The sequence below is a fragment of the Dermacentor andersoni genome, chromosome 1 (assembly GCF_023375885.2).
Source record: "Dermacentor andersoni chromosome 1, qqDerAnde1_hic_scaffold, whole genome shotgun sequence".
NCBI classification, from domain to species: Eukaryota; Metazoa; Arthropoda; class Arachnida; order Ixodida; family Ixodidae; genus Dermacentor; species Dermacentor andersoni.
In genome coordinates, this window is record NC_092814.1 from 210,216,702 (window position 1) to 210,236,286 (window position 19,585).

At 48.2% G+C, this 19,585-nt stretch overlaps 1 protein-coding gene across 4 annotated transcripts in view; it reads right to left on the reverse strand.

Annotated features, from left to right (window-relative positions):
* Positions 1–19,585, reverse strand: part of LOC126547435 (glycosyltransferase 25 family member-like) — a 361,867-nt gene that overhangs the window by 228,873 nt on the left and 113,409 nt on the right. The window contains exon 9 of one of the 4 annotated variants that reach the window (XM_055063005.2): positions 14,596–15,403. The exons of the other annotated variants lie outside the window; for them this stretch is intronic. Within the exon in view, the coding sequence (XP_054918980.1) occupies positions 15,301–15,403 (103 nt within the window). The 3' untranslated portion in view covers positions 14,596–15,300. Of the gene's footprint in view, positions 1–14,595; positions 15,404–19,585 lie in introns of those variants that run through there. 4 annotated transcript variants of the gene reach the window in all.

Consider the following 19,585-nt stretch of genomic DNA (forward strand, 5'->3'; position numbering starts at 1 on the left):
AAGTGGATCCCGTCTCGTTTAAAACCACCACACCTTCTCACTTCCCTGTTTACTTCGACAACCTCGAAGCCTTTCTCTCGGCTCATTTTCCATATTGCCTCATTAGCACCCACTACGGCTCTGTACGTGACTGTCACGTACAGGCACCTCCGGCACCATGCACACCACGATCTGCACCTGAGGGGATGGCTCGCGCAAGTCTTCCACCCCCTTCGCCAAGCACTGGGCTAGTCCACTCCCTTTCCTGTTTAGGACGTCATTTAGCCCACCTGTTACTATGACAAGGTTGCGCACGTGGGCATTTTCCGCGAGCTTTTCTTTTGCTCGCTCCATGACAGAACCCAGTGTCCGCCCTGGAAATGTCCCTAGCGCCACTCTTTTGTCGCCTTTCATCCTCTCCACAATTGCTTTTGAGCACCCAGCCAGGTTCGAGTCGGCGGCGATAATCACCCTTTCGCTCTCTCCTACCTCTACCTGCTTCCCTTTGTCCTTTTCCGCGTGATTCAGACTCGACAATGGGCATTGTCCCCTGGGCTCCTGCTTTTTCCGCGTGGCTCTTTCCAGCTAACCCTTCATCGCGCTGCATGCATTCCATGTACTTTGCTGACACTCCTTCGCCTGTCGCTTCGGGGGTCTGTGTTCCATTGTCACGCACATTCTCGTTCCCAAAGGCGGCCCTGTTCAGCTTTTCCTCGGCTGCTTCAAGTCTCTTTTCAACTACCTTCCGTGCATCACGCTCCCTGTGTAGTTCATTTTTGAGCTCTTGCACCTGTTTCAGGAGATCTTCCTGGAAAGCCTCCATTTTCTGCAGCCTAGTATCGGCATCACATTGTGTGCCAGTTGATTCGATGCCCTGTGCATTCTCATCCTTCTCCTCATCTGCACTGAGGGACCCCCGCGCACTGCCTGCTTTCCCGGCTTTCTCGCCATGTATTGCACGAGTTTTTGCAAATACTATAATAATGCTACTACTGATGTAAATACTATAATACTATATCAATGCACAGCACGTGCCTTTTAGCAAAAACCGATACGCTCAGGATCCAAATCCTCAAAATGCCGCAAAGCAACTCTCACCACTGTTTCAAAAGCAATCAATGCCGCGGAGACCGAAGGTATGACACGCTCTCGCACGCGCTCAACCACGCGCCCACGCTCTCACTTTCCTACCAAAACACGCACAGTAAAACCACTAATAGCTATTAGTCTTGCCACCTCCAAGCTACCATTTAAAGACTACAAACACTCAACGTCCCACCCGGCTGCACGTGTACAAGCACGTGGCGCGAAAGCACGCTCTAACTATCCTGCAAAACCAAATGGACACGAAACACACCCGCGCACCCGAAATACGAGACAAAAAAAGGAAAGAAAAAGAAAACCACCTAATTACTATTTAAAGGCAAAAAATCGGCAAATAAAAAACAGAAGCAATCTCAAAGCATGCACAAAAACTTATTTCGTCGCCGCCGCGGAGCCCCGAAAAGCACCAACTACTCGGTCAAAAAAAAAAATATCAAAACTTGCCGTTCGAGGCTTGCTGCGCTGAGTGTACTGCGTCAGCTCACGCCACGTAGCATATACAGAGCACACAACACTACAAATGAAGCTTAAGTGAGACTATTCGCCACAACATCGCGTCACAATCCAACCTGAACACACCCATCTGTATTTATAGCCCTCATGACACCCTGCATGCTTCATGGGTTGTGGCCAAAGCGCGGCCGGCAAAACTCGTAAATGTCGCGTTTTCGTGGTGCTCTTTCTCTGGTTTCGTCTGTATATCAGTTCCGGTTGTGATTGCTGGCGGTGACGCCTGGCAAAAACAAACAAACAAAAATAACGTACTTATATAGTAAGTAGAGATGAGGGCAAACAAAGAAAGACGACAAGGGTGTTAACAAGAAAAACACGCAGATCCAACGCAATGTTGGTATGCGGCCGCAGTGCAGGGATTTGATTCTGCGGCCTCGTGCTTAGCAGTGCAGCCTCTAAGCCACCACGGCCGGTAAAAAAGGAATACAGGATTTTCCAAGAAAGTAATACAACCGAACAAAGGGAATCGCTACGTTAAACCGACCCAGAACTGTATTCGCTACGCGCGCACAGTCTGATGGTGGGCCTACTACGCTATCGAAGGCGAGATAGGCTGTCTGTTCAATTTATCTTCAGCTTTGTTTTTGTTTTTTCTAATCTAGAACAGAAGGGTGACAGTGGAGGAGTACAACTTATCTTTCCAATGCCTGTGGACCTAGAATGAAACAAATCAATAAACAAACACATACAATGCCGTGATTGTTCATGTCGTATGGAAAGGTACGAAGCTTTGTGCAAGCGTTTGCCACGCAACCGATAAAACAAAAATTTTAGGAGTATACGGGTGGAACGGCGGAAAAACTGACAGCCAGAAGCAGAGTATACGTGGACACTTCTTGTTTTCGATCGGCACTGGAGTCTGCAGCCAAGTTATTGTACAAGAGCGCTCTCCATGTCTGTACTGACGGTGCCAAGCTAGCGCTCTTATGTAACGTACATCAATGTATCAGGAACAGACATGTCTTTAGATCAACCAATCAGTAAATGACATATATTTCAGTCTGTAATTTCTTTTTTCGGACGTAACACGGAGAGGTCAAAGAAGGAAACGACTGTGGTTACGATCCCGCATTAGCTGTATACATTAACGATTCCGCAACCATGCAAGAAGGCGCTGTCCGTTAGCACGTGATAAATCTTGCGGAGCCAATGCATGCGGAGAAGGTCCGACGACAGAAAGCGAAGCAACATACCTATGTTGCGTTAAGTATCGACAACCAACCACTGTAATTACTGAACGTTCACGGGCGAGTGCACTGAGTTTGCAACCCAACAGAGCTGGCCCCTGACTCTTCGACAGCTTTCCCGTCATTCTTGAGCAAAAAGTAGTACCGCGCCACGTACCTTATATACGTATATACCGTATATTCACTATATCAGTAAACAGGCTGCTGCAGCTGAGTAAACTGATGGCTTTTGGCACCTTTTCGCGCCCGAGCCAGCGATCGAATAACGACAGTTTGCGAAGTTAGGCCTTCATTTCCGGGGAAACATGTTGAGATGCAGCGCACAAACGGCTGCGAAGCCCGGCGGAAGCGTTGATTAAATAGCAACCGTCTAAAAGGGCAACTCACCAGCCTCCTATTGCCGTCTGCTTTATTTTCAAGAAATTGAAGACGACGCCATTCAGAGGTGTGTTTTCCGTCCTCGACATTTCTTCAATTCCACACGAGTGCAGACGAAGTCATAACAAAGAGAAAAGAAGATAGCACCACGGCTACCGTCTGCCAATAAAATTCGGGTGACGCAAGAACCGAGATTAGATTAGATTAGTTAGATGTCCCTTGACTGTGCCTACAAATGCCTATCTGACACTTTGGTAATTAGGGTAGTACGTCTCGAGTTAGATAATTAATTATGATTACCTAATTAAAATATCAGTAACGAAAGAAATACTGGTAGCTACTCCACTGTACTGGAAACAATATGCACTAGGTTTTCTTCGAGTAACGCATTGCTCTTTTTTTCAGATCTTGGTGCATGATAGTTAAATGGGATACCCTGTATATATTTATGACCTTTGCATGCAAGTGACGATGTTTCCATCCCTAATAAATATTGTAAATTATAAGAAATGATTTTTTTTTTTCATGAGTCGTTAGCGTTGCTCACTGGAAAGAGAAGCAATACTGAGACGAGACACACGTCATTCACGTGCATTTCACGCGCCGTTGATAAAAGACTCTGCCGAAGACTGAAGTCCACAGGTTTATTTAATGGTCAAAAAAGCAAGGTGCACATGCAGCAACATATTCGTTCTCTCGGCATAGGCTATCCATACCTTTAGAAATTTTTAATTGGCTACCTCCATCTCTTTCAAAGATACAATAAACTTTGTCCTGTGTGTATATTTAAATATATTCTGTATGTGGCATGGCGTTTACAGTGGAAATTTAAAACAATGTTGAAGTGAGAAAATATGGATGAGGCCGCCGCCGCTAGTGCTTCTAATGCGCTTGTCCTCCTATTGCCAGGATTTGCAGAAATAAAACGAAAGTATGAATCAAAAGCTGTGCACGTCCGCGTCAACACTGATGCAGCAAGCTATTAGCCACAATGAAATTTCAAGTGAAAAGGTGTGTGTGTGTGTGTGTGTGTGTGTGTGCGTGTGCGTGTGCGTGTGTGTGTGTGTGTGTGTGTGTGTGTGTGTGTGTGTGAGAGAGAGAGAGAGAGAGGGGGGGCTTCAGCATAGCAGGAGCCACCCCCCTGCAGTCGGCGCCTATGCTTCATAGTATGCTGGACCCCGCAACTACGAAACAGCCACAAAGAGAACGCTGAAACTGCTAGAGAGAATTCAAGGGAACAAACACTCAGCTAACAGAAAAACTTCAAGAAATCTACGTTGGCCCAGTGGCGAACCAACCGTACGGGAAAACCAGCCACGAGGGGCCACCGAACCCGGTACTAGACGAACCCATAACGGTAGCAGAGGTCTACGCAACAGCCCAATCGTTTAAGAAAGACACAGCCACCGGGGCCGGTCGTATTACGAATGCAATTTGATCCGTAACCTGAATCGCAATACCCTCACCCAGATAACCAAATTTTTCACAAAAAAAGAATAATAATAATAAGCACGTCTTGATTGAGGGAGGCGAAGTCCCACAAGAGTGGAAAGAGGTAAACATCATATTAATCCCCAAACCGGGCAAACCCAGAAACCTGCAGAATCTGCGCCCCATCTTACTTCGTGCATAAGAAAGCTGTTTGAGAAAGTAATGCAAAGATTAAGCAACCAGATAGCAAATCACAGGCTATTCCTGGATTCCATGTTTGGGTTCCGACCACACGTCTCAGCAAAAGACATATTTCTCCTATTAAAGGAAGAAGCCCTAAACCCCAAAGGGCAGTGACGACAAGATCGTCTTAGCGCTAGACATAACGAAAGCCTTTGACGCAATAGCACATAGGCTCATCCTCGAAGAACTACAGATAATTGGATGCGGAGAAAGAGTATACCAGTATATACGCTCCTTCCTCAGTAATAGAATGGCAACAATAGGCTTGGGACCAACTAGGTCAGCACCTTTCAAAATGCCAAACAGAGGAACCCCCCAGGGTTCGATACTCTCCCCGCTACTCTTCAACATAGGAATGAGGAAGCTAGCGATATAACTAGGGAAAGAGAAGGACCTGGGACATGCGATTTACGCCGATAATATAACCATCTGGGCACATAAAGGCTCAACCAGAAATAAGCAGGACACCCTGCAAAGAGCCATCTCGAACGTAGAGAGATTCACTAAAGAAGCAGGGATGCAATGCTCACAAGTCCGAATTGTCAAGGGACCGAGCCCCATACTCGAGAAAGCAGCAACGACCGCATATACAGCTACACCTAAACGGTCGGTCTATAAAAGAGGTGCGAAGACTACGCATACTGGGTCTACGGATTCAGGAGGATGGCAAAGCAGATCACACCTCAGCCAACCTAAAGAAAACAACGACACGCGTGGCGCGCATGATCCACCGGGTGATCAGAAATACGGAAGGTTTCACGGAAGAGAAAACGACCAGGCCAGTACAGGCTTTCGTCACCAGCCGCGTAACCTACGGGCTCCCCTTCCAAAAAGCTCTCAAAGAGACAATGCAGGGGGGTGCTTTAAAACGCACAGCATACAAAACAGCCTTAGGACTACCACACAATACAGGCACTGAAAAGCTCCAAGACCTGGCAATACACAAAACATTTGAAGAACACGCAACGTCAGTGACACTCACGTAGCGAGAGAGGCTAAACTCAACAGCATAAGGCAGAGCCGTACTACAAAAGCTAGGACATCTAAGACCGCAACACTGCCGAGAGCAAACACTTCTTCTACCTAAAGAGGTCAGAGAACACATCATAGCATCTCCCATTCCCCAAAACATGAGTGCAAAATATCATACGGACAGGCGTGAGACCAGGGCCAGAGCGTTACAAAATAAGTTCGGACGTAACCGGGACACGTACTATACAAACGCGTGTAGAATAGCCAAAGACAAATACCCTATAGTAGCTACATATCAAAACATCACGATCACAGCAACCGTACAAACAGAATCGGTTAGCACGGCAGAATCGGCAGCCATAGCATGAGCCATCCGAGATGCTCAGGGAGCCCTAGTGATATAAGACTCGCAGTCAGCACGCCGTAAACACATGACGGGAACAGTATCGAAAATTACGGCGAAGATCCTTGGAGCACACGTGCAACAATATCCCGCGATCACCTGGCATCCTACACACGTGGGGCTAAAGGGGAACGAGAGGGCAGACGGTATAGCTCGCGGAATTAGTATCCGCGCGCCGATCGAGAGCCATGAATAACCTCCAATCACGCCGCGCGACATACTGGAGGTACAAAGAAAGACAGAAATTCAGCCCGCCACACTCCGAACTCGAACTAGGGCCCTAGAACAGGCTAGGGACTGGCGCTGACTACAAACCAACACGTACTCGAATCTATTAATCCTCAATAATATCAACCCAACATCCAGACACATGTCCATGGTGTTGGGAGTGGCCATATCTCACCCACATAACGTCGACGTGTAGACTAAGGCCAACCGAAATCAACAGCCTTATTAGGGACAAACCCATTTGAAAGGCAGTGGGAGGTCTGGCTTGCGAGCAAGGATCGGGAGAGCCAAGTTGCTCTGCTCGACCAAGCGCCAAGAGCCACACAGGTCAGTGGAGCCCTGAACTAAGTGATCCACCCGTTCTTGCCCTGTCGCCACAAAGTGAACTAAAGTTTCCACTACTACTTCATTCGACATAGTTGCACGAAAGAAAGAAATCGTCTGCACTACAGCATCGAATAACAGCGCTCGTCAGAACGAAATGGATACGATGTTATCATCATGCGCTGCATAGGAGCCAGCTGACAGAGAGAATGAAAAGCGCAGCTACCACACGCGCAACGATTTGCATGCAGATCGACGTGCCCGGCGATGAACACACAGATGATGAGAGACGGCGAGACGGAGTCTGGTGACAGGCTTTCAGAATATTAAGGCAGACGGCCTTTAGCGGCTCATGAGTGTCCGGGCGCAGTCTGTGGTGGATGCAGGAAAGCGGTGATCACTGGCGAGGGGAGCAAGGAGAGGAGGCGCCATGTCAGTAGCGCTGTGCGAGTGGGCGAGTGGGAGAGCGCGGACATGCGCGTGGGGGTGCGCGCACATCGGAGACAAACCTTGCAGCCATATGGCTGTGACCGCATCCCATGCTCGCGCTCACGGCGGCGACCGTTCGCAGAACAGTTCAGACAACAGCAACAGAGGCAGTCATAGATAAGCTTTCGCCTATCGCAGTTTAGCTCAGCAAAGTGCCCATAGATTTTTACAAAGAGGCGCTCATTGTGTCACTTAACTATGCGATGCTCTGTACCCCGCCAGGTTCCCACAAGAGAAAGAAAAAGGATATAGAACACAAATGCTCTTCACTTCAAACCATGGGTCAACCTCTGGCTGATGGCGAAAGATGTAGACTTCCTGCCCTACGTTTTGCAACTCGGTGCCGCCCCTCAGGTGCGTACTCTACTTCTGCGTTTTGTTATAAATTGTAGACAACAACCGCCGTACAAACGCGTCACCCATTAGAAAACCGTTTCAAGATAAAATCCCAAGCTCTGAGCGGGGAGAATCATCCCATTATTCATCCCGTCTTCTCGTTTTTTCTGCACTGTCTCTTCCATTTCCTTGTTTTCCGTTGTTAATGTTGTTGCTTCTTTTTTTAACCTCAGTATGACGAAGCTCCCGCTATTGTCCGTTTCCTGGAATTCCCCTCTTAATATTTTACAAAAACCAAGCGATAAATGCTCTGGCACATCATTCTCCTTGAATATATATAGAATCGTGGAGTAAGGAAGTCACTTGCGACGCCAAGAGAGAAAGGCACAGAGGCAGTGGAAAAAAATCAGCAGACTTAAGCGATTCCTCCGGGGCTCTCAACTCATTTCCTGCTACAGCAGTATAGGCTCTCACAGCGGGCACTGCTATCTTTTCAAGAGCAGCTACTACTTTACGATGCACGCAGCGTCGTTTTTGTCCATTATAGTATTGCCTGTAGTGGCTTCTAGAACACACACACAAACACACACACACACACACACACACATTTTCTGAGTCTGAGACGCGCAAAACACCACACTAAAGCCCCTCCATACACGTTTCCGCCGACCAGGAAGGGCTTTACTCCGTACCAATTACCAAGCGCCCAAAATGCGCCATTGCGCAGTGGTTAGCCCGTCCAACTTCCAAGTGCATATTGCTGCGGGGCCGTCAGTTAGAATCCCAGTGGCGGTCACCTCCTCATCCCCACGGCAAGGGGATGAGTAGGTGGCCTGTTGATGACCACAGCCGTAGGCGTGACTAACAATAGAGCATTGTTTTGCGTGCGTTTGCTTTTCCGACACAAGGTCCCCACCTGACACACGCCTGTCCACGCACGTTCACCATTTGTCGATTTTCTAACATTATACGTGTGTGTGTGTGTGTGTGTGTGTGTGTGTGTGTGTGTGTGTGTGTGTGTGTGTGTGTGTGTGTGTGTGTGTGTGTGTGTGTGTGTGTGTGTGTGTGTGTGTGTGTGTGTGTGTGTGTGTGTGTGTGTGTGTGTGTGTGTGTGTGTGTGTGTGTGTGTGTGTGTGTGTGTGTGTGTGTGTGTGTGTGTGTGTGTGTGTGTGTGTGTGTGTGTGTGTGTGTGTGTGTGTGTGTGTGTGTGTGTGTGTGTGTGTGTGTGTGTGTGTGTGTGTGTGTGTGTGTGTGTGTGTGTGTGTGTGTGTGTGTGTGTGTGTGTGTGTGTGTGTGTGTGTGTGTGTGTGTGTGTGTGTGTGTGTGTGTGTGTGTGTGTGTGTGTGTGTGTGTGTGTGTGTGTGTGTGTGTGTGTGTGTGTGTGTGTGTGTGTGTGTGTGTGTGTGTGTGTGTGTGTGTGTGTGTGTGTGTGTGTGTGTGTGTGTGTGTGTGTGTGTGTGTGTGTGTGTGTGTGTGTGTGTGTGTGTGTGTGTGTGTGTGTGTGTGTGTGTGTGTGTGTGTGTGTGTGTGTGTGTGTGTGTGTGTGTGTGTGTGTGTGTGTGCGCGCGCGTGTGTGCGCGTGCGTGCGTGTGTGTGTGTGTGTGTGTGTGCGTGCGCGTGTGCGTGCGCGCGCGCGCGTGCGTGTGTGCGTGTGTGTGTGCTTTTTTTTGCTTTCGTATTTTACGACACGTTGACTTCGACCGACTACGCATCTACGACCCTTGCTTATTTTTCTTCTCTGAAATAATAACGAAGGGGCAAAGCCATGCATGCAAAAGTTAGCGCACACACACACACACACTTGCGCACAGACATATTGCCATTCGTGAGTCTTATTTCAAAGCGAAGCTTTCTAGGCGAACCCTGCTAACTTTGGCTACCGCTGCTGTGTGGTGCTGCTGTCCCGTACAAAGCAAATAAAAGAGAGAAATGCCTGCCGAAGGTGGGACCGAACCTGTATTTATGAACATGAGCCCAATCATCTAGCCATAAGGCCACAACCACCTCATGCACACTTCTCACGTGCCAACGATAAGAGCTTTCAGATTATTGCCACGTGCGTCGAGTCGCGCAGCACACGCGCACTACAGAGTGCGCACTACGCGCACTACCTCTTTGCTTGCTTCTAATCGCGAAGGTTCCGGCCCCCGTCCCCAAGGCCTGTGTGCCGGGGACGGGGAGTAGGGGCCTCCTTATCCGGCGGTACAATAAAGTTGCTATCATCATCATCATCATGTCTCCCAGTGCGCATTCGCACGAACTGCTGTTTGCATTTCAACATAGCTTGTGAACGCTATAGTACAGAAACAGTGTATGACAAAGCTGCGACTTGTGCGGTACATAAACATTACGTAGGATGACAATGAGTTGTACGCATGGCATTTAGTTTTATAGCATTTAAAAGCCGCTTCACGAAAGGCAGGCTTCACATAGATTCCAACGTGTGCGTTAAATCTGCGCAGCTCTTAGGCGTCCATTCCTGCGGCGAGCGACGACGTCGTTCCTCGGCGTCCTCGTAACCGAGCGAACGAACACAGTGAAGGATCAAAGAGCGAATGCGGAGCGCGGATGAAAGACGGCGATAGCGAAAAGAGCGCGAGGAGGAAAGCGAATGAGGAAGGTGCAGCGGAACCATCAGGCGGAAAGCCGAGACGGAGGGTATGGAGAAAGCGTGAGAAGCGTAGCGTAGTGCCGCGTTAATGGGCTCTGTGGCGGCGACGACGGCTACGAGATGGCGCCAGAGTAGCACGCGCCGACTGTATGGAAGCAAAGCGGTGCATGAGCGGAGGTCAGTCTACGGCTGCTGCTGTGAATCGCGCCCACGCGTCGCCCTCGCGATGCCCCTCGCGATCTCCCAATTAGCGAAGCAGTCGCGCCCCACTTGGCTCCGTTTACAACGTGCCGCCCAAGCCAGATTGTCCGCTCCAGCCAATATAGCGCAAAATGAAAACACGTAAACAGCTGCGCTCTAATTTCGCATTAGGGAGTACCGTAATCGCCGGTGAATTTTGTTATAATTTATATTATTACATTATTATCATTACTATTATTTCTTTAGTTATTTAATTAATTATTTATTTATTTTCGTCTACAAGGGTAGATTTAATGATGTCACTTCCATTCAAGGATGACATGCGCGTAGACATACAGCACGTTTCGCAAATAATGGCGGTTCCCCCGTTAACATGTCGGTGCCGCTAAGCTCGTGACTTTGTCGGTGGAGCCCGTTTCTCAGAATAAAATAGATTACGGGACTAGTGATGCAGTGCTTGCTTTTCTGTCACTTATTTTTATATTGCTACCGGTGGCAGCCAGCTTTTAGCGGAAGACTGCCTGATAGAGCTGCTTTGCTAAAATATCGCCGCCTTGAAAGCACCTCAAACAAAAGCAGGACGAAACAACGTGAAAGCACAGAGTATTTTAGTTTCATTCTCAGTTTTAGGCTACTCTTCCTGCTTCAATACAACGAACGCAGTTTTCAATCAGGCACCGCCGACTACTTGACTTTTCGACTAGCCCAACCATCGTAGTTCCCCCTACTTGTTACTTTGTCTCCTTATTTTCATATTACTTACTCTTTTTATTGACTTCTTACTTCAAATCGGATTGCGCTTTAGACCGAACCAGTCTAAAACGCAATCCGATTACCCTGTCTTTGAATCCTATCGAAATTTGCCAACTCAGCGAGACCGAGCAGACAAGTGCGTTCTGCTGTTGGTACTGACACGGCGCACTTACGCCCAGCCACGCTACGTGAGGGAAAAGCTCGAAATTGAAGGAACACAGCGACTTCTTAATGCTGAGGGCTCCAGAAAAAGTACTGAATCCCTGGCGAGCTCGCTCCTCACTCCAGACACGTTGCTTTTTTTTTTTTTTTTTTGCAATCGTTTTGCTGAAAAGTTCTCGAGAATCGGTATATATAAAGCATCGGCGACAGGATAGATTAAATTGTATTCAACGGACACCGGAAAAACGAATCGAGCTGAAGCAAAACTCACCGATAAATAGCACTACTGGTCGAACTTCGGCTGTCTTCAAGCGCTTGACAAGTTTTTCTGAAAGTGTCGAAGCGCCTTCCTAGTTTACTTCCGGCAAACACACATAAATCGAAAAATCGGACGACTGATGAACAGCTATAGCGTACGTAGTGGCCACAGCGGTCACCTGAACCCTATATCTTGTACACACGCGAGCGTTTATATGTGCTGCAGCTGTTTGTTGGTGCGCCTTAGAAGCGCTCCACTATCGAAAGCGGGCGGTTTGTCATCACAGACATATGCCAGACGACCAGACAACGTGTAAAGAACGCTGTAAGCATACCGGAAAAAAAAACGCTAGCTGCAGGACCGCAGGAAAGCGAAACAACACAGGCGCAGAATATCAACGGGTTGTTTATTCATAGGAAGAACATACCACGCCTATCCCAAAAGTTCCTGTTGTGAGTCAGCAAATAAGCTTAGAGAGGGTGCAGCGGCATCGGCCTCTCACTCTCTCCACTCGAAAAAACTTGGCTGAGCACTATAGCATGAGCCGGACAAGGTAGAATTTTATGCGTACACTTTTCGAGCAACCCATTTTTATTCTGATGAAACGGACATCGACTAACAGACAGAACAAAGCATCATTAAATTTCTTGTGGAATTGGGCAAGACAGCTGTAGCGAGATTCATCAAATGTCGCAAACGACCAAGGCATGGGTTGCCCTAAAGGAAAAAAAAAACTGCGTTCAACTGAATCCAACGTTTTCGAGAAAGCCGTGAATGCCCCATGCAAGATCAGAACGCCCTTCCACCTCGTGCGAAGACGATAACGTTCAGCAGACACACTTAAAACTCCGTACGTGTGGGAATGGGAAAGCTTATACCGTTTGTAGACATCGGACAGCCTTGAACGCCCTCATGTTATACACGCATGACTTAGCGCCACCTGGATGTTATGAGCGTCCCCTTTGGAACGGGGCGGTGGGTTGCGCCACCAAGTTCTTGCTATTTTATTGCCTACTGTCCTACCTATGTTAAAAAAGAAAAAAAAAACACGATGAATTACCATAGCCAAAGTTTATGGGCCCCTATTGTGAACACTATTTTTGTACGCCTTCGTTATTTGTCGTTTCCAGACTTTTCTTCCACCAATCTTCCAATCGCCTCTTAACAAATCCCAATTGCGGGCATGTTTACTTTTCCACTGCTCTCGCTGAACCCAAGGGCTTCCAGGAGGCCAGTGTTTCCTAAATCGACAGCTGGGCTGATATCTTCACATTCTAATAAAGCAAGCTGCATCGTTTCCCTAGCTTTACTGCAGCAAGCACATGCTTCTTCTTCCTTCTTATATCTCGCTTTATAAGCGCTTGTTCTAAGGCATCCTGATCCCGCTTCGAAAAAGTCACGAGCTTCCCTTTGAGTTACCTTAAATTGTTTATTTTCTGATTTCGTAGTTACTCATGGCAGGTTTCTTTTCCGTTGCCGCCACCCTTCAGATTATCTCAGCCTCTCTGACTTTCCGCTTGACGTTCTTTGTTGCATTGTTGCTCACCACACAGGGCGCATACTTGCTGGTAAGCTTCCTAATTATTTTCCTTCACTGTGAATCAATGTTTTTCCTGTACAGATACCTGAACACTCTCCCAGCCCATTTATTTTCTTCCATATTCCTCAGCCGTTCTTCATACTCAATTTTACTGCGAGCTTCCCTCACTTCAAAACTAGTCCAGCCCATATCACCCTGCACAGCTTCATTTGTAGTCTTCCCGTGAGCGCCCAATGCGAGGCGACCCACTGACCTTTGGTTCCCATCGAGTCCTGGTTGTACCCCTGATTTAAAGCAAACAACCGCATTTCCAAAGTAAGCCCTGGAACCATTACACCTTTCCACATACCTCGGAGGATCTCGTACCTATTGTATCCCCATTGCGCTCTGTGCTTCATTATGGCTGCCATTTCTCTTCCCCTTCACTGTTATTGTTTTTTCCTGTGTTTCCATATATCTATTGCCTTCGTTTATCCGTATACCAAGGTATTTATATTCTGTTACCCGAGGTATTTCCTGGCCCTGAATTGACACTCTCTGTTCACTGTTTTCATTGAATATTATAACACCTCATTTTTTAACGCAAAAATTCAGACCTAACTTATCGCCTTCCTGTCCACAGATATTAATTAGCCAGACGTTGCATATCTTTTTGCTTGTTAGCTAGTAACACAATGTCGTCCGCAGAAAACAAACCTGCAAGCTGCTGCTCTACTCCTGTACCCGCCTGTTTGTATGAGAGACTAAACCCGATATTACTTCCTTCTAGCGCCCTTTCTATCCTCATCATGTGCATCATAAACAGCAGTGGAGATAAAGGGTACCCCTGGCTCAGTCCCTTGTTGATATCAAATTTCGCCTCGCTCCTCATCCCTTTACATTCAAAGGAAACAATATTTTCTAGGTAAATCTTTCTCAGACGCTGTAGACAATCGTCGCCTAATAATTCCCCTTCCAGAATATCCCACAAAATGTTGCGGTCCACGTTGTCATACGCTCCTGTAATGTCTAAAAAGGCCACATATAACGGTCTCATTTCTACTCTTGACATTTCAATGCACTGAGTAAGAACAAATAAGATATCATCCAAACGCCTACCTATTCTGAAGCCATTCTGAAGTTCTCCCAAAATGCCATCATTCTCTGCCATCCTTGCAGCTTTAATTTGATTGCCTGCATTGCTAGCCTGTATATTACCGATGTAATGGTCAACGGTGTGTACGAGGGAATTCTATCTTTCTCTCCCTTACCTTTATAGATTAAATTTATTCCACTTTGTCGCCAACTGTCTGGTATTCGTCTTTTAAAGCTTTTTCCACTGCTTTCACCAGAGCTTCCTTACTTTTTGGTCCTAGTTCAATTATCAGCCTACATCCTCCCCATTGACATTGCCGTCACGTGCCCAATGACGCGCGCACTAGGCACACCTTTAGTCAGCCAGAACCGTGGAGCTATCGTGGCGTCGGGGAAGTGTGCTGGTCTCGCACCCCTGAGGCCCGGGTTCAATTCCTACCAAGACCGAAATTCACGAACTTTTATTTTCAAAGCCATTAGTTTATTTTGTTTACAGGAACCTCCCTGAGAAATTTGACGTTCATCCGAGCATTTCTTGAAGTGTTTTAAATGCGAAGCATTTCCTCGCGAACATTTGCCACTTAGTATCTATCTATCTAGCCGCCTACGTATTGGTGCTGTTGCGACCGAGGGTCCGAAGATTTGTGGTATCCATTCAGCATGAAGGATCAAGGGAACGTGGGGCTGGGCCCGCTATCCAAGACGGTTTTACACACACGTTTATATTACATCTTTACAAGAGTTTTTCAAGAAGTACAGAAAAATAAGTTCATTAAGAAGTTCCAGCAGCCGATCTCTCCAAGCGTCCGTCTCTCTTCTTTTAGCCCTGCGTGGTCATGGTCCAGTCGCCTTCCCCCCATCAGGCGTTAGGAAACGGGTGACGTCACGTCCGCCAATCCGGAGGGTGAGCAAAACGAGAACAATGTAGAAGCGGCAGCCAACATTTCGACAAGTGGACTTGTCTTTTTCAAGGCCACACATGCTTTCCTCGGTACATAGGTAGGGTTCTTCTCAAAGGGCGAGGGGGTAAGGCGTGTGGGTGCGGCAACGAGCGAAGGTGTAGCAGCACTCATAAAGGAGTGCTGCGTACAAGGCTGGTGACACGGCCGTGCGTCAAAGGCGTGCACAGCACCTCTCTATTACCTGCTTCGCTGGTGGTCGTGGGTTAGCTTGTCTCTGAAAGAGATAATAAAAGGAGCGGCAGAAAACGCTGCTCCTGAAAAAAGAAAAAACATTTCTGAAATGGAATAAATTCATAAATAAGTAAAAGAAAAAAGGAAAGAAAGAAGGAAAAAAAAGACTAAGCAATTAAACTAAGTGTTGTTGCCTATGGCTTGAAATTCAGCTTAGCGAATAAATTCTAAAGCTCCCTTTGAAACGTGTATGCCTATTGATTGCAATGTCTTGAACTGCAACTGGTTGCAATGTCTTGATCAGGTATGATCCTCTGTATTTTCTATCTCGTTCAGAACAGAAATTTGACTGTAAGATGTAGAGTTTAAGTTCATCAAAGTTATGACCTGGTTGGTTGATATTGCTCGGCGACAGCTTTGGAAAGCGTTTTAGCTGTGTGCGCGCGATGTCCGTTTAATATGACGTCCACTGATTGTCCCGTTTCACCGATATATTGTATCTTATAAAAGGAACATTCAAGCATATAAATCCCAGCCAAACTTGTATAGTAAATCTAGTTTTGACTTCGTGCGTATAAGTATTTGCGGTGCTTTTAATTTTAATGTCACTCTGAAGGTGCCTGCAGGTTTTGCACATGGGGCGACACGATTTTATTATGGGCAATGATGTTGGCTGACTTTTGCGTGCACTAACATGTCTTTAACGTTTCTGTTGCGGCGATAGGTAACCCTTGGTACATCCGGAAACGCTTTCTTCAGACGCTCGTTACTTGATAATATTGGCTGGTATTTGCGTAGGATGTTGTTTATGTTATCCCGCTTTTACCTTGTTCTCATTTCGCTCACCGTCTTGAATTGCCATCTCCCGCCTTCACCGTGTTTTCCCTCAATCAGGAGGGCGGTAGCCCTTTTCCCTCTGAATAGAGCTACGCAAATCACTGTACACGGACAGGCGAGGGGGGGGGGGGGGGACATTGACCCCTTCTCCGGCGCGGACGCAGCAGTTTGGGCGGAGGAGAGGTGATGTAAAGGGTGTCCCCTCTTGACAGAGGTACTCCTGGAAGGACCCGTCTTGGCAGATCCCCATCCCCCCCCTCCCCCCCCCCTCCCGCCGTCTTTGCATAGCCTCTCCTGGTAGGACTCCACTAGTGGCCATTAATCGTCCCAGTTGAGGATAGCTTTGACGAGGTCGTCGGCCCGTTCCCCATTATCGCGTTATCCATGACCGACGGTTGTCGCGGGGTAAACGGCCGATCACAACAGTGCTCTCATGGTCGTTTCGCTAACTTCGTATGTACCTAAATTGGCATAACATGACAAGAGTGTATAACGAACATAAATTATCTGTCATGATGTGACTAGCATGACCTGCGTACCATGTAGGTCATTAAACAGCCGCCTACGTCTTCGTACTCTCATGGTCGTTTCGTTAACTTGGTAGGCTCCCCGCACATTGCTTCGCATAACATCGATTCCCACAGGGCATACGGGATCTGCCGTTTCTTTTTTCTTTGCGCCGTCGGCCATTTTCGGTATCATCTTTCGACCACACCGACGGATTTTCGGGTAATGGGGCACATAGTGCTTTCACATTAAAACATCGATCTTGTGCGTTCTCCTATTCTCAGTGACCACCGAATGACTGTTGGATAGCAGAAGCGCTTGGTTTGAGAAAGTCGTCCGTTTGCCGGATTTTGACTGAATATTTGGAAACAAGAAAGGTTTGTGCCAAGATCATACAGGAACTACTGACTCCCGAGCAAAAGTTGCGGCGAAAAGAACGCTAAATTGATTGAGAAAACTTCAGACGACAGCGATGCATTCTTAAAAAGCGTCGCCATCGGCGACGAAACCTGGATTTATAAATACGAGATCGAGCTGAAGTCGCAGAGCATGGAGCGGAAAAAGAAAAATGAGCCAAAACAAAAATAAATGCGCGGAAGAACAAAACAAAAATAGAAGTCACGTTGATACTGTTGTTTTACTGCCATGGGTAAGTGTACACCAACAATTTCTAACTGAAATTCAAACCGTCAGTGCAGCTTTCTACGTGGAGGTCCTGATGCGTCTGGGCGATCGTGTGTGCCGCGTGCGACCAAATTTCTCGGTTTCTACACCTACGATAATGTCCCAGTGCAATCTGCATTCACAGCGCGAGAATTTTTTTGGCACGCACTTCCATCACTGTGCTGTAATACCCTCCCCTACTCGCCAGAGACGACCCCCTGCTTCTTTTTCTCTTTTTTTAAAGCGAAGCTTTCTTTGCCTCTTCGACTTTCCCACTGCTCCTACTGTCTGGCACACCCCGTCGGAAGGAGGGGGTGTCAGAACGTGTGTATACATGACAGGAGCGAGTCAGGTCCTGCAGCGTCTGGGCGATCGTGTGTGCCGCGTGCGACCAAATTTCTCGGTTTCTACACCTACGATAATGTCCCAGTGCAATCTGCATTGACAGCGCGAGAATTTTTTTGGCACGCACTTCCATCACTGTGCTGGAATACCCTCCCCTACTCGCCAGAGACGACCCCCTGCTTCTTTTTCTCTTTTTTTAAAGCGAAGCTTTCTTTGCCTCTTCGACTTTCCCACTGCTCCTACTGTCTGGCACACCCCGTCGGAAGGAGGGGGTGTCAGAACGTGTGTATACATGACAGGAGCGAGTCAGGTCCTGCAGCGTCTGGGCGATCGTGTGTGCCGCGTGCGACCAAATTTCTCGGTTTCTACACCTACGATAATGTCCCAGTGCAATCTGCATTCACAGCGCGAGAATTTTTTTGGCACGCACTTCCATCACTGTGCTGGAATACCCTACCCTACTCGCCAGAGATGACCCCCTGCTTGTTGTTCTCTTTTTTTAAAGCGAAGCTTTCTTTGCCTCTTCGACTTTCCCACTGCTCCTACTGTCTGGCACACCCCGTCGGAAGGAAGGGGGGTCAGAACGTGTGTATACATGACAGGAGCGAGTCAGAGAGGAAAGGCGACATGAGAAACTCGTTTGGACCCCACCGCGTCGAATGTGCACAATGCCCTCTGGAGCTCCCTGGACGTCGCCACAGTAGCCTCTTGACAGCTGCAATTATCCGTGACGCACCTGAAAAGCATTGCAGAAACTTCAGCGCTTCCCTTTCTACTAACGTGCGAGTCCTGAGGAGACGTAGAACTGTAGAGAGGAGGAAGGAGAAAAGGCAGTTCCCATACAAGGGGAGGGGGGCGACGTGGGAACGCAAGGAAACCCTACTGCTATACAACAGCGGTTACGGAGAAACTCGATACTGACTACTGACCACCGGCTCACATGAATTCCAGCTGCCAAAGCCGCCAGGGCCAAAGTGCGACTAGTCCAGGGGGCCAACAGCAAGCTAAAGCAGCGTGGCCGTGGCCGTGGCTGTTCCACCAAGTGGGCAATGCGTCTCAATCAGGCTGCAGCATCCTCCGTACGCCCTTCCCCTGGTGAACCTCTCTCCAGGAAGGAGGGACTGCACAGGGGAGCGGTACGGGTCATCCTGGGTCTCCCCAAATACTCCCCTGTGGCAGCAACATTCACCGAGGCTGCAGAGTGGCCGCTATCTCTTCGTATGCTCCAGCGGGCACTGGGGCACGTCGACAGACTGCATCGGATCCAGGATGGCCAGGCCCTCTTGGAGTGTCTTCGGAAGTAGCCGTCTTCGCGGATGGGAGGGCTCTTCCAGCTGTACGACGAAATGATTTCGTATCCTCCAGTTGTGGTTGTCCCACCGCCACCACATCATCGGCCACCAGAGGTTCCCATATCTCTGGACGGGACATCGAAGCGCCGAACACTTGCAGATGCTCTGCAGCAGGCAGCCATTTGCAAACTCCAGGAACAACTAGAAAGTCGGCTGCAGGTGTTCACGGATGTGTTATAACTCAACTGTTATGACTGCGACTGGGCGGAAACGGCATCCTGCCGGACGGCCAGGAGCAGAATAACGCCACACAAGAGCGGGAACACTGCGCCCGTTTAATCAGTGACAGCCCTTTGTTCGGACGTTCTCAAGCCGCTCCGGCACGTGCGATGACAACCTTTAGACGATCCACTCGCATGATTGCACGTTTTTCCTGCCTGTCGCTGCCGTCGATCGCGCGCTAGTCTGTGGAGCTCGGGCTCTTCTTTCGGTTCCGTCTGCTTCATAAGCTGAACACCCTGTCGTGCAGCCTCTGCTGCAAGCACGATGTTTTCTGCCTCCTGCAATGTCAGTTTCGGTTGAGAAACCAGTGCCTTCTGCACGTCACTGCTACGAATTCCG